General features: G+C 40.6%; 3 protein-coding genes across 3 annotated transcripts; 1 reads left to right on the forward strand and 2 right to left on the reverse strand.

Moving 5' to 3' along the window:
- Nucleotides 1-181: 181 nt before the first annotated feature.
- LOC105428475 (uncharacterized) lies at nt 182-4,041 on the forward strand. The gene is made up of 10 exons (XM_011640819.3): nt 182-726; nt 818-864; nt 937-1,017; nt 1,152-1,358; nt 1,441-1,525; nt 1,623-1,745; nt 1,820-1,992; nt 2,070-2,171; nt 2,232-2,420; nt 2,504-4,041. Exons 1-10 carry the CDS (start codon nt 663-665, stop codon nt 3,761-3,763), a joined length of 2,331 nt encoding a protein of 776 aa, XP_011639121.2. The 5' UTR covers nt 182-662; the 3' UTR covers nt 3,764-4,041.
- Nucleotides 3,755-5,600, reverse strand: MCTS1 (malignant T-cell-amplified sequence 1 homolog). Its single transcript, XM_011640820.3, has 7 exons — nt 5,449-5,600; nt 5,192-5,357; nt 4,869-5,021; nt 4,708-4,808; nt 4,350-4,483; nt 4,191-4,258; nt 3,755-4,120 (listed from the first exon to the last, which is right to left on the reverse strand). Exons 2-7 carry the CDS (start codon nt 5,200-5,202, stop codon nt 4,039-4,041), a joined length of 549 nt encoding a protein of 182 aa, XP_011639122.1. The 5' UTR covers nt 5,203-5,357; nt 5,449-5,600; the 3' UTR covers nt 3,755-4,038.
- A 1,084-nt stretch (nt 5,601-6,684) lies between these two features.
- Ubr1 (Ubr1 ubiquitin ligase) lies at nt 6,685-15,389 on the reverse strand. Its single transcript, XM_011640818.2, has 3 exons — nt 14,999-15,389; nt 14,361-14,572; nt 6,685-14,260 (listed from the first exon to the last, which is right to left on the reverse strand). Exon 3 carries the CDS (start codon nt 14,225-14,227, stop codon nt 8,798-8,800), a length of 5,430 nt encoding a protein of 1,809 aa, XP_011639120.2. The 5' UTR covers nt 14,228-14,260; nt 14,361-14,572; nt 14,999-15,389; the 3' UTR covers nt 6,685-8,797.
- Between the last annotated feature and the right edge of the window lie 103 nt (nt 15,390-15,492).

Raw genomic sequence — 15,492 nt, forward strand, 5'->3', positions numbered from 1 at the left:
TTATGTTCCAATTTTATCTTTTCAAAGATAATGTAATTACATCCTTAACATGACAAAAAATAAGTAAACAAAAAAAGAACGACCACTAACCATGTGTTTACACCGAGGACGTCGACAGCCTGAAATTGCAGTACGGGACTAACCAATGACGTTCGAAGTAAAAGATCGAGCATATGATCAAATCTCTCCTGCCATTGGCTGGCTCATCTCTTATACCGGCGTTCCTGTTCTAACCAATAACGGGCGAGTCTACTGACACAAGTACAAGGAAGGATACAATAAGCGTTTCTTTCTTTTCTTCCTTTATAAGATCCAGCGTTTTCCCGCGGCGCAAAATCTTCAGGACATTCCCATGTTCTGTTACGAATTCTCGGCTCGAAGTGTTTAGCTATTCCAGATTTCTCGGAGGTGAATTTCCAGTCTCGGTATCGAAGCCTGAACACTGCTGTCGTGTATTATCAGTGGTCGCGACGCCCGTCAACTAATCGTCCGTTTCGTAAATTACGTTGTTCTCGTGAACTACGAAACATCTTCGAGCATTTCCGAGATCAACGGAAGTCGAGTGTAACAGCATCGACATCATCAGTTCTATCGGAGCAGAATTCCGATTCTTCTTTGCTCCGTTTTCTAAGTAAAAAACACTTTAAGCTTTGTAATACAAAATGGCACTGCCAGCGAATTACAAGCAAGTCGCGATAACTACATCGAACATCGTAGCTTCCAATCGTAAGTATAATTAACTCTTTTTTTCTCTTTCCGATTTGGAGTAGACAATCTAATTTTGGAGTACATAAACTGCAATGTTTTCTTCACACAGAACGTATGAGAGCATCTGGTGGGAGTTCAAGCAGTACAACGAATAGTGTAAGTAGATATAAACATGATATACACTTGCTGAAAACTTATATCTAACTAAGACAATGTATTTGTTTTTAGAAAGATACTCAGAGTCCATTTATACAAACTCCCCATAGCCATCCTGGATTTACACCTCAGAAAGTTGGAAAAAATACCAATGTATGTATCTAGTTTTATATAAAAGACGCAATTATGATAAAATATTGTATTATATAATTTATCAATTTAGGCTAGTATCTAATCAATAAGCTTTAGTTTTTTTGTAACATCTGATAATTTTTTTTTTTAATTAGGCTGATTCTCGTATGCCAAAACCACCCAAGCCACCAGAAAAACCTCTTATGCCATACATGAGATATAGTAGAAAAGTATGGGATCAAGTCAAAGCTCAGAATCCAGAGTTAAAGTTATGGGAAATTGGCAAGATTATCGGGCAAATGTGGAGAGATTTGCCAGAAGAAGATAAGACGGAGTTTATCGAGGAATATGAAGCCGAAAAGGTTCATAAATATATACTATTATATTTTTATACAGTTGCACAATTTATTTAATGACTCATGCATATCGTTGGATTTCATATAGGTGGAATATGAAAAGAGTTTGAAAACTTATCACAATTCACCAGCGTATCTAGCTTATATCGCAGCTAAGAATCGTGGTAAATCTGGTAGGTATAACAAATATAATTTTAAGATTGAGAGAGAGATAAAAACTTTGGTAGTTAAACTATTTTATAATATATAACAATGTTTTTGTACTCGCAGCATTGTGTGCAGCACAACAAAATAATGACGATCGAGAAAGTCATGAACGTACATCAGGCGGCAGCAAAAGTCAAGCGGCTCAGGATAGAAGGATTGACATTTTACCAGCAGAAGATGATGATGGTATGTAATAATGAATTGATATTGAATATTATAAATATTTTTATTATAATAAAACAATTTTATATTTGATTTAGATCAAGACGATGGATATTCTGTGAAACATGTAGCATATTCGCGTTACACGAGAAATCATCGTCTTATTAACGAAATTTTTAGTGATACAGTTGTCCCAGATGTTCGTTCTGTAGTCACTACTCAAAGAATGCAAGTTTTACGTCGTCAAGTACAATCCTTGACTATGCATCAGGTAATTAAATATGTATTTTATAACGTGCATACTTTGTATCAAAATGTATTTTGAATATTATATATTATATATTCCAGAAAAAACTTGAAGCCGAGCTACAACAGATAGAAGAGAAATTCGAGGCAAAGAAGCGTAAATTTATAGAAACTAGCGAGATATTTCAAGAAGAATTGAAAAAGGTACAAAGTTCTTTTTAGAAATTAATAACATAACAGAAAACTTAATCAGTTTTTTTTTAGCATTGCAAACCAGCAGTAGATGAGGAGACATTTAATAAAATGGTAGAACGACAATATGAAGCTCTTAGACGAGAGAGATTAAAAGGAACGGAAGAGAACCGTTCAGATGGACCAGCATCTAGCGAATCTACTCCAAATTCAACACCAACTCCAACTCCTGCGTCACTCAATGATGAAGGCCAACCTGATGTAATAATTATTACATAAAGATTAAACAGTAAAAACACTAAAATTTTTAACAAAGAAATATTAACCCTGCCTTTCTTGTATAGGTCTCTGATAATGATTCGATCGAGAAGAAAGTCGGCAATGCCGAGAAGCCTAATATTGAAATGAACAAGAAAATGTCGCCTCCATATACTGAGAATAAAATCGAGGCACCATCAGCGGTGCAAACGAATGCTAATCAGCAACATCCTCAAAATTCAGGAATGTACTGTAACAATGTGGTTAATTCAATTCACCATCATCCACAACAGACACATCAGCAGCAGACACAAACGCCGCAACATCCACCGCCGCCACCGCCACATCAATCAACACCTTCTCAACCGCAACATCAGCCTCCTCAGCAGCAACATCAACTTCCTCCTCAACAGCATCAACCTCCTCCTCCTCCTCCTCCTCAACATCAACCTCCTCCATCAGCACAGCAACATCAATCATTGCCACAACCTCCTCAACAGCATCAACCACCACCACCACCTCAACATCAACAACAACCACAACCGCAGCCACCGCAACCATCATCACAGCAACAACAACAACCATCACAACCACAGCCGCAACAATCACCAGCACCTCCAGTATTGCCACCCCAACAACCAACTACGACAGCCGCAGCAGCGGCTGCAGTCGCGGCAGTAGTTGCTAGCGCGAACGCGACTGCAAATTCTGCCCCGCCGAATATGCCACCAGTGACCGCACCTGCAGTGCCCATTCAGCATAATCCCCATCAGCAAGGGATGCTGCCAAATCATTCGATGCCGCCGCATCAAAGTGCCCAAAGTACTCAGGGCACACAGGTTCTGCCGCCGCAGGGACCAGTAACCAATCCACACACCCCACAAATGATGCCACCTAATCAGGCTTATAGTCAGCAATATCAGTCTGGACCAGGTCCACAACAACCACAGAATGTTCCATTGGCTCCAAGACCGCCACATCCTTCTTATAGTTACTCTCAACAACAACCGTATCATCAACCTTATCCACAATACGCTCATCCATACTATCATCAACCGTATTCGCAATATTCGCCTCATCCAATGGGTCGACCTCATGGTCATGGTCCTCATAGCCCGCACAGTCCGCATTATCATCCCCAATCACCTCATACAGTCCCTCCTGAAAATAATAATGCTAATGCCAACGTCGCAGGCGGTGCAGGAACTGCCGTGGCTTCCGCATCTGCGCCTGATAGCAACAATCCTACTACATATCCCGCACCTGCAGGACATTGTGAGAATGAACGCACGGGTCCATCAGAGAATCAGGAGGGTCAGATAGACACTAAATCAGGACCCGCTTAAATATTTTTTATTTTACAAACACTATTTCCGTCTACACGGAATACATTTATCATCTATGTCTCTATATCAAGAGATTCATTCGGTGTATTTCTTTAATTTATACGGTAAAAATGTAGGAGTAGTTTTTAGTTTTATTACAATCTAATCACGGACACAAAAATTGTCCACTGAAATTGTATTCCACATAAAATGATTATAAAGTAGAAATGGATAAGAGAACATCTGTGTGCAAAATGATTCCTTCATTATATCTTGAATACATTATATAATTAGTCTTATTTCACTGGTTTCATTTGCCAAAGGCCATCGTTCAGATAATGACAGTTTTCGATTCCTACTCCCTTATTCACCTTGATTCTACGAACCGTAGTAATATAACATATACAGAAAATTAAAAGTGTATGTTAAAGAAATCTTTTCAACTTACATGTCTTCTGTTGATAACGTCGTTACCCCAACAGCTAATGCATGCTGTTTGCCTTCGGCCATAACAGCCTATGTTTTAATTAAGGATTTGTATTTGCACAAAATAAACCTGTTCAAACATATCATGACCTTTATAAGATTTATATTACTTAAAGGATACAACAACAGTTTTTTTATCCACAGTCATCATTTTTGCGCCCTTTGATGTTAAACCAGGGCACATTATGTTGGCACCACTCAGAACAAACCTAATGGCACCTTTATCAACTTGTTGCATTGGTAGAAAGAATGGATCTGAAAATATGCATGTGTTAAAATTTTGAATAGCTAAAGCAATCATCTATCAAGCAAATGAGTTTAAAAGAATTTCAAGTGAGAAAATATTTCACTCTGATATTCAGAATCAAGTCTACGATATAAAGAACAATTTATAACTTCTTATGAAAATTTCAAATATAATCAAAATAATCAATCTGACTCATCCAGCGTTGGTGACACAAAACAAACAAAAAGCTTACACTTGTGTAATAATCTCAAAGTAGGCATCCAAGGACCTTCACGTTGGCGAAAGAATAACAAATCTCCTACCGCATTAACTATGATCTCTATATGATCATGGCTGAAAGAAAAAGAAGAAATTGTTAAATTAGGAATAAATCCTGTATATATGACAACTTACCATTTCACAATACGAAAGGCATCTTTCTTTGGTATTATAACATCTATATGACTCTCCAGATGAGGATACAATTCTAAAAGTTTTGCGCGAATTCCTTTCTGCACAGATGACTTCAATTGCTGTACACCAGAAATGCTGTCTTTCTCATCAAATCTAACAAAAATTAGTTAACTTAAAGCACCAATGTTCTGAGCAGAATTCGACAAACAATTAAATATTTAATGTAATGTAATGTAATTATGATAAAAACTTTAATATTTCTTAAAATGGATATATATTTGAGATATATCTTTCCTTTCATATTTATTTCATGAGGCACATACTTCTTAAACATTTTGTTGCTTTTCCGTGACACACCACTGCCTTAAAGATTATCGAGCGCATTCAATTAGCCGGTTATTCACGTCAAAATATTATCTTGAACACGTTTCCTCAGTGACGTCTCGTCCTTATCAACGTACGTATGTACATTTATTTTTCTTAATTCTCCTAAAAATGAATGTCTTCAATTTATATAAATTATTAACACGTTTGCAACTCACAGCCTTAAGCTCTTTCGATATTATTTATATTATTTTACCGGTTTCCCTCGAGGAATTATATGCGAATCCGGACGTTTGGACCTTCTTTCCTATCCCGCAACCCTGCATGCGTGCGCGAAATTCAGCGAGGTTAAGTCGATCGAACACAATCGATCACACTCGCATGCATTCGGGCATGGATACGCGTGACAGTAGCCAATGAGCTGAGCGCACAGGTGCGAGGCTTCTTTTTGCATAAGTTCAAGGTTTTTGGCATTTTGCAAGGCTTGTAATTATCATTTGTCCTTGTTTAATATTTGACGAGTAACGAAGATGCAATAATTCAGGAGTCTTGTGAGCGTTAAATGGAACGTATCTTTGTATATCGCGATCCTCCGCACTCTTTTCTCTTTATCTTTCGATAAAGTACACGTCTCCCGTCTGACGTAATAGCGGCTCATTCGATTTGAGAGCACTGATACCACTTACTTTCTCTATAAATATTTAGAAACTTAGAAGATTTAATTGGAGTCACATTCAGCCCAATAAAAAGAGTAAGCGAAATAGAAATATAAATATGATGAAGAATAATACTAAGTTTTTTCCGACTTGCATTACGCTGTTGTGCTGTGTAGGAAAATCGCACTATCTGGGATTAAAATTACTGCAAAATTAGCAAAATCATATCAGGATCGTATGAGGTAAATGCCATGAAAGGGATATATATATAAATTTCTTAAAAAAAAATCGTTGAAATGTGAACAGTTTCTAAATTGCAATAAAAGAATAAGTAGCCTTTTTTCTCGCTATTTAACTTTTGAATGCAACTTTTATCTCAATCATTAAAAAGTGACTTTGACCAAACATTTTTTATTAGGATTAATCAAAGGTTTGATTAAAGCCACTTTTCGATGATTGAGATAAAGCTTGCACACATTGCAAATATTATTTTAAAATTAATAACCTGCAGAATATTTTTATTCAAGCAAGATTTCTCTCCTTGTCTCTAATCTAATCTTCCTTTTTACATGTCGAACAATAGGAAATCAATAATTCTTTATTAGAAAAAAATTTCCTATCGACAAGCTTATCATTAATCAATGTCGTTGAAAAAAAAAAGTATGAGAATATCAACGGTTTTTCAAATAGAAATTTTCTCTCCCCAAAAGAGAATTGATTCCACGCATTTTTGTGTAAATATTATGTAAATATTGTACAACTTGTAAATATCAGTATGTAATTATTATTAATTATTAAATCGATTTGTATTTAAGATCAAATACTCTCCTTCCCTCTTTTTTCTTTCCAAGATTAATTTATTGAATTCTGAAGAATATAAATAACGTGGGTATAAATCAATCTCTTGCATATGGATGTATTTTACATTCTCGTCTTGCAAGCAACGCTCGAAAAAAAACTGAGGAAAAAAAAAATAAAAATATGACGTTGTAAATCGGCAAAAATAATACGTCATTCCGATTAATATTCTCCAGGTGGATAAGACGGCGTATGAGGTAAATTCTTATTCCTTAAAAACTATTATGCAATATCAGAACTTTCAGTAAGAATATAAACTTCTGACTGAGATTCAAAAGAACGCCTTATTATAAAGAACACAATATCTAATAAGATCTTCCATGGCGTTTGATAATAATTTATATCTCTTTTTTTTTTTGCCTTCATTTTGCAGTCTGCCTTTCAATTTCGTACAAATACATCAAAATCAATGTACAATTAATGACGTGTACACGTCCGTGTGATGTTGTTTATAACAAATACAATTTGCAACTTGTATATATCATATCTTCGCAAGTACTTAAAACGCTAAATTGATTCTTTCATTGTATCATCGTCTTACGGTAAGCGATCTAATGTACAGCGGCACAACCTCTCGTGCGTATTGCTAGAAAATAGCGGGGGCAAGGCATACGAGTCGTAGTTTAGTTTAAACAATCCGAGTATGACAAACGCAATAATGTTATACGTCTTTCGTCGCAAGCGATGACCTCCCGAAATGCGCAACGATTTTTTATCTATTCTTCGACGTTCGACAGATTACGGAGCATCCTGAGACCAGGCTAGAGAAAGAAATGTAAGAAAGTAAAGATTAATCGCTCTGACAGCGTAACACGCTACAGTTCTTCGTATCGAACCGCAAGGTATACACAAATGAAAGACAAGCAGTCGGTAAATTCATCTTATAATCACTATTTACACACTTTTCCCTCCACTTTTCATCTTAATCTTTAATCTTATTTCTCTATATCTGGTTACAGATGTACGTAAGAATCAGTTACATTGCATGCGTAGAGACAAGTACGACGCCGGAGTTTCGAGTGTTCCGGAGCGGCTTGTTAAATTGCTTTTAGTAGCTTCTAAAAGAGACTAGCGACGAGAGAGAAAAACAAACGTTACGTTACGTATTATTTATTTCACACATCACTGGAACTTAAAAAATTACTCTTCATTCGATAAGTGCAAATCCTTTTTCTTCCTCGTTATTCTATTTTGTCAACGTGTGATTGCTGGCATTTTTATAGACGTTTCCAGAGTCCAGAATTACAAGAGAGCACCTAAATACCAGCGAGAATAATTTGATTCCTCGAATTAACGTCAATTAGAAGAGGAAAAAAGAACGAGACTCATCGACCTAGAATAATTCGCAATTGTTAACTATAAAAATCGCGATACATCCGCGTTCGATTTTTTTTTTTTTTTTTTTCCATTATAGCATGATCGTTAATCGTACACCGCGCTATTTTGCGCATGAAAAGTATCAAGAACAGTTTTTACACAGTGATGATATGGATGAATAATTCTTTCGCTCATTATTCTAGGTCTTCGCGATCTAGAATATAAGATTCGTCGTTAGCATATATAGAAAAATTCGTCAAAAAAGATATTTGCAAAAAAAAAAAAAGGAGAAACGATCCGTGACAGAGGTTTTAGGTATCGCGTTTAATTGTAAGCTTGCAATAAACAACAAAATTCATACGCAACAACGTTCGTTAATAATATCCTAATTTATATAACAGATAATATACAAATTTCGTTAACTCGAAAGCGATTTAAAAATAGAAATTTTATACTCTGAAATCGCGATACAATAAACTCTAAAAACGACGATTTCAACGCGAGAGACGGGAAAAAGATAGAAGAGACAACATCCAATATCATTTTTTGAATATACAAAGCCGTATTTTCGTGCGCGCGCTGAATAAATTACTTTTGTCGATCTCGTTGCAAATGTAGATCAAATCGTGGACGATCAACAATCAATACTTAGGCTGCTACCCGCTCTCACTTACGCTACGCGTAAGAATAAAATCTTTTCTCACGTCTTTTCGTTTCTTTTTGTCTAAAACGTCTGAATTAGATTTGTGGCATCACGGAGAAGATCCCACGGAGTTATAGATGTTGCCATTGGGTCGGCATCAAACTGTTCGAAGACTGCTCGAATGCCCGAGTGACGGATTCGTGAATTCCGTGACTGAGCCATATGTGATTTAGTCGTTGGTACTTCTCGTGGCAAAGATGCAGTGGATTTCCACGTCGCAGACCCTGATCCGTCTCGCCATATTCGTCAAGATAAGGCGGACAAACGAAGGAGCCGCGATTAGGGGTGCGCAGAAACACAAGCTCGCATTCGCGTACGCGCAAAAATATACCGACGCCAAAGCCACACGTGTTCGCGTGGAACGTACACGCCCCTACCTGACTCTTGTTGAACTCCACCTGGCAACAGTAGCTTTGCGAGCATAGCATTTCACCGCAAACTAGACACATCGTCGGATTACGCGAGTCTTCCCGGTCGCTATTCGGACAGGTAAATTGAGATATCGAGTTGATGAGCTCGCTATAATCATCCGGCAAATCAACCAGCTTGTTCACTTTTAACGGATCCTTAATGATCGTCACCTTTCTTTCGCCCGACATATGATTCCAGACGGTAGTATGTCTCCGCCATACAGCCATGAGCTTCAAAGCTACATCTAGATGAGAGTAGATCAAAGCGTCGCAGGTAGGGGGCAATCCCAGATATTGACAGAGCACCTCGTATGTGTCGCCGTGCACCTGCGTCAATTCGTTCGGCGGCGGCACATCGGTCACGTAGTGGAAGTAAATAGCGCAACATCGAAGGAAAGGTCGGCAGGCAGTTTCCACTCGTCGCCACACATCTCTAGCTCTCTGTTTGTCGTAGTGCACGCCCAATATATGAAACAGGGCAAAATCCATTTTGCTATCAACGACGTTCTCCTCCTCCTCGTCATCGTCATCATCCTCCGTTTCGTGACTGTCCAGTTCCATCGCGTCGGTGAAGTCGGATGTGTACAAAATCTTCGCTATGTGAGACAGAAACACGAGTTTGAGCGCGTGCGAGTCGAATACGTCGCCCGTGATGATGGGTGGCGGATTCGGCGGCGGATTCGGACCCATCTCGTGCTCTCTCGTATGAAAGACGCTCGGTAACGAGTTGAGAAGTGGTACCAGCACGCCGAACGGGTCGATGTCAAAGATGCTGGGTCCGGTGGAGGGTCCCTCTATTAGCATCGTCAGCAATGACATCGCGTACGTTTTGATTTCGTTGCGCTGTGACCAAATATTTGCGCGATTCGAAAAACTTGCGCCCAGAAGAGCCGACAATCGTACAAGACTCTCGAGACTGTCGCTTTGTCGAGAAGTCATGGCACCCAACAACGGCTTGTCTAGATCGCGCAATAGAAATTCTATTGCATGGATTGTGTAAGACACCGATTTCCAGGCTAACAAAGGCACCTTTGGATCACCGTCGAAGCTACCGAATCCCTTGTACGTATTCTGTGCAAAGAGTGAAGCGTACATGTTGATCATGGCCTCCATCCTTCGAGTCAGACACGGTCCAAGTCGTGAATATTCTGTTTCGAACGGCTCCCAAGCTAATCCGATATGTTCACGGAGAATTGTCATAGGATTGACTATCTTTTCATCCTCAGGCCCGCCCTCTTCCGTTTCGGTTACGACCTTGCCAAATTTTCTGTTCGGTTTACATTCCATCGCGAGCGCCATTACCTTCACCCAGGTCTCAAATGTGATGTCTGGCTGAGGTTCCGGAGTCGGTTGTAGAATTCCTAAGGGTGGTACGAGGACGAGAACGGTGTTGCTGAGACATTCACACAACGGGCAGAGATACTCGTGATTTTCGGCATCAAAGCTAGCTTGTTGTCGCGATCTATAGGGCCGTCGGTTTTCCTTTGCGAGTACGTTATCGACATAATCCTGCCAGCAGCGAGCGTGCATTACGTGGCCGCACGTACTTGTGTACGGTGACATGCCCAATTTTGCCGATAAATATAACGGATCAGGTTCTTGAAAATCACCGTGGCGTTGGCACAGTACGGTGGACTGCTGGACAAATGCGGCCAACACCATTGTTGAACCAGTTTCCGTCGCTGTCTGATCTTCCTGACACAAGATACACGTATACATTTTTTGTTCGTACATCCTGGTAGTCTGATCGATACCGACGGCAACCAGAGTACCTTCCTGAGACGAGGGTTCCGTTAAATCCATGGCGGAGCCGCGATCGTTGGTTTTACTGTTGGCGTCCAAACTCGCTTCCTCGAACAGGGTAGCATTCTTCTTCATAAAGTGTTTCTGCATAGCAGCCATCTGCGCCATAACTTTGGCACGTTTCAGAGCTGCCATTTTCGTTCGCCATTCTTTGTCCGACTTTTTGTTGGTGTCTGCATCAGCCTCGCTCGCTTGCTGCTGCTGCTGCTGCTGCTCGAACTGAAGAGACACCGGACTACTCTCTTTTTCGCTCAAACTGGCGACCTCACGGTACTTGGTTAAGACCCATGTGAGTAGATCCTTATGAGCCTCCACGCGCGGGCTGCTAGTCAAACTCTCCAGTAGCTTGTAGATATTCCATTTCGCTGCTCGTTCGGGAAAAGCGAGGAAAGGATAATAACCGGATTCCTGTTCTTGCAGCGCATAGCCGATCAGGTATAGTACCTTGTGCACTTGCGGCTCGGAGAAACTTCTAGCTATGAGACTGAACGCACGCTCCAATACAGTTTGCATAATATGAAGCATAACGTCACACTGTAGTAGATTTGCCACCAGACTGAACGACTCCGTTAGTCTAGGTAATTTCGGCGGCGGACAGCATTCCAATTCCCCCTGAGCTTTCCGACGCTTTCGTTGAACCTCCTCGGACTTGTTGTGTTCCTCCTTCGTGTAATGATAGAAAAACACATTGTAATCCGCGTACAAATGCGGTTTGAGCTCGTATACGCCCTTCGCCGTGAACGTATGCATTGGCTTCTTAAATTCGGCTACTTCGTGTATTACCCTCTCTAATTCGCTTTGAACATTGTGCACAACATCCTCGGGTAACGTCTTGCTCAGTTCAGAGTGCGAAAGTGGCTTTATGCATAGTTGCTGTACAATTTCCTTCTTGAGACGATCATCTGCAGTCACTTGACCGACCCCGGGAACGTATCGCTCGCCGATGATCGTGATGAGTAAACCCAGGAACTCTTCCACCAGATTGATCGTCTGGCGCATGCTGTCCTCTTCTGGATTCTTCAAGGAGTTTAATTCGAAATCCGGTTGTACCCAATTGAAGAGATTAAATCTGTTTAGAATATGAATCAGAAATTCATTGCTCTCTATCAGCGTTGCTCCGACCTGCAACAGAACGATATCCCGGTCCAGCATTTCGCTGCGGCACTTTACATTGTGATAGAAGTACAACTGATTCAGCAAGGAATAGCCGTTTCGCCGCCACATGCCTGCGTGTACTTGCGAAATCATAGCCTGTGCTGCCAGCACAGGTTCGATGATCTGTTCAGGCGTCGGTTTTGTTTGATTGATAAATTCCGGAGATTGAAAATGTAGATTATACTTCTCCAAATGCAGGAACAGACCAGCAAAAAATCTCGAGAGCGGCAAATGGATAGAAACTGGTTCAGATGCTACGTCGTATTGCATACAGGTCGCGCTATGGTCTGCCAGCTCTCGCACTTGACTCGGTACCGGCTCATTTCCTAGCTGTTCGTACAACTTTCTCAGAAGCGATATAAATGATTTGATCAACACCACTCGGTCCGAGCTGCACCATTCCAAGGCTAGAGTAATGACTGGCGATAATTTAATATGTAGATTAAACGCTGATTCCCATTCTGGCTCATATTCCATATGCTGTCCGACTTGTCGTTGTACCGCGTCCATGAACTGCATACTGGAAAGAAGGGTGTACAACAGCGAGATACCTTGCAAGAAACCACGTCTGAGATCATCCGTCCATTCGTCTGGTTTCGCGCTCAGCAGATACCGCAGATCATAAAGTACGTATTGTGCCCGCTTGAAGGTATGATGTGGCATATTTCTTTCAAATTCTAACTTCCCAACGGCATTACATCGCCGGGCGCTCTCGGAGATGAACGTGGTAAATAAGATAAATAATGCTTCATGACGTGCGATGAGCAGATGCGCTAAAGTTGGCACAGTAAATAATTGTACGGAGAGTGACACGATCGAAAATGATTGATCGTGATCGTCCTTGATAAAGTCTTTCATAACGGATGCATAATTCTTGGTGAATACGATGGAAAGTGCCTTTTTGCTCTCATACTCCATAAGCATCCCATAGATGAATAACCTATGCCATACTGTTCTGGCGGACTTCCACAACTGCGAGTCTCTCGTGAGTATGCCCTCGACAACCGAAGTGTCAGGTAGTTTTGTGTTGAGAGCGATATTGCTAAACAAAACACGGAAACCCTCGCAATGACTTATGAACTGTTGCAACCAATTAAGCAACCGTATAGCAAACGTCTGATGAGCGACTATGTGAGTATGAAGAACAAGCACCTTGAGTGGTCGATTGCTGTGTCTGTACGTAAATCTTTCAACCTCCGCACGTAATTCGTTACAATGTCGAAATACCGAGCACTTCACGACAGCTCTACCTTCCCTGTCAACATTGGTCACATATTCTACAGCCTCTTTTTGTGAACACTTCAGGACACGCGTGAGCATGGTTATCACCTGATCGAAAGTGTGATGTTCATCATTGAAAAGCACAGTGCAATAAGTATCGAAAATATCTAATTGATCGAGTGTAAGTGAATAAAACGCCGTGTCTCTGATACAGAGGTTTGATGGTAATGCCACGGTATATCTCAAAGTCAGTAATTCATAACAGTATTCCAATAACGCTTCGAAAGCAACCACTGCTCTTTCTGCAATGTCACCTGGCAGTTTGTTGCCACGTGACTCCTTTGCTTGCGTTCCTACCACATGCGTTTTGCAAAATGGCTCCTTCTTCCAAGCTTCCGTGTCACCACAGTCGCAACATCCACCTCCATTAGACGTACCCATTTTGTACTTGTGATTTCGGTGAGCCGATTGTTTGAAACAGTCTACGCAAAGAACACAGGTAGGGTCCATTCCGCATTCTCTACAACTGTAAGTCGGTTCACCCATCTTGAACATTCTGCCACATATGGATGGTGGATTATCCATTTTACTAAGTTCCTTGAGAACCACCTGTGGATCACCACCACAAATAAATTCCTCCAGAGTCTTGAGAAGCATCCTATGGGCTGTGTCTTCATCGATGACCCATTCCAGACAGTTACCATTCCGTTCTGGACTATAGATCTTTGGAACCCACACTCGCCAATATTCCCTAAAGTTGATATTTGTTAATACTCCTTTCTCCATCTTCTCCATCCATACATCCACGCATCGTTTGTTTGTATCTGGGAACACAGGTCGCATTGGAGCAAGATTTATCTCCTCTAGCACCAGAGGTGACTGCTGGCTTTCTTCTGTTTGTTCACTACTCATTTTGTCTCATTTAAATTTCCCATACAATGTGTACTGAAACAGAAAGTATGAGAGAAAACAATGACCTATAGATGAATCATATTTTTAGAATACAAAGATAAACATTACATCATGTAAATATGCAAATACTAACCAACAGAATATATACAGTAAAAATGATTATAAATGTAGTCCAGGCAAATGCACATCTTAACTTGTCCTTACATAGCTAATTTGGCTAACATTTTATCCCTACAAAGTGTGGTTACAATTTTGGTGACCTTGGAACTTTCATCAGAAATTCAGACAAGCACTGTTGAAAGAAGTCCCTATTGCACACACATTACCGTCAGCAGCTCACAAAATCTGAAAACACAGCCATTCATTGTAAGTTTATGTGCCAAATTATATAGAAATATAGTGCCTACACTTTTAAATATTGCCAAAATATTCGTCGTGAATTTATAACGTATATCTATATAGCTACATATACACAGATGCATATGTACATGAATTTATAACGTCTATCTATATAGCTATATGTATACATATACATACATATGTACATGTATATACACAAAGAAAATGCATGATTCAGAGCCAAAAGCGCGAAACAACATACATCGCCGAACTGCGTTGCAAGCATCCTTTGGTGCATACTTATATGCGATATATCACGCGGATTAGTCAACACGGCCAAACGAGGGGGGAATTTCTTTTTTAAACGTCAGGCAAAAAACTTTTTTCAGAGCAGCGTGACTATTTTTGTCTCGGTGACGGAGAGGCACTCACCGTTGCGGGTCAAGGTTATTAAAAAGTGCTTTGCGATCGTGCGTTCTTTGTTTCTCCTTGGGGTGATCAGTTTCACGTCACCACCCGTGACTACGACTACTACGACGGCGACGGCGACGGCGACGACGACAACGACGATGACGATGTTATACAATCGTGTCCGCGTCAACTCGAAAACGTCCGGATAATACGTCCGTTATCCTCTCGTGACACCGCAGCTACGTAACACGCGTGACCCCGAGCGTTGACATTTCGCGGCGAGACGAAAGACGAGCGAGTATCCTGCGCACAGCTGCTCGGTCGACGACAATGCACCAAAATGGCTCGTGACGATTGGCGAGACCCTGCCAGGCCCTGCTGCGCGGCCCGGGATTACATGAATGTTCGAGAGAGAAAACAATGCAAACGTTATATTTGTTTTTCTCTAGTCTGATACGCTGATTGGCTAACGCTCGTTCCCAATCACAACATTCCAAACCATACGGTTCCTACAT

Source organism: Pogonomyrmex barbatus, unplaced genomic scaffold, assembly GCF_055798465.1.
Source record: "Pogonomyrmex barbatus isolate J1 unplaced genomic scaffold, ASM5579846v1 scaffold4, whole genome shotgun sequence".
Taxonomy (NCBI): domain Eukaryota; kingdom Metazoa; phylum Arthropoda; class Insecta; order Hymenoptera; family Formicidae; genus Pogonomyrmex; species Pogonomyrmex barbatus.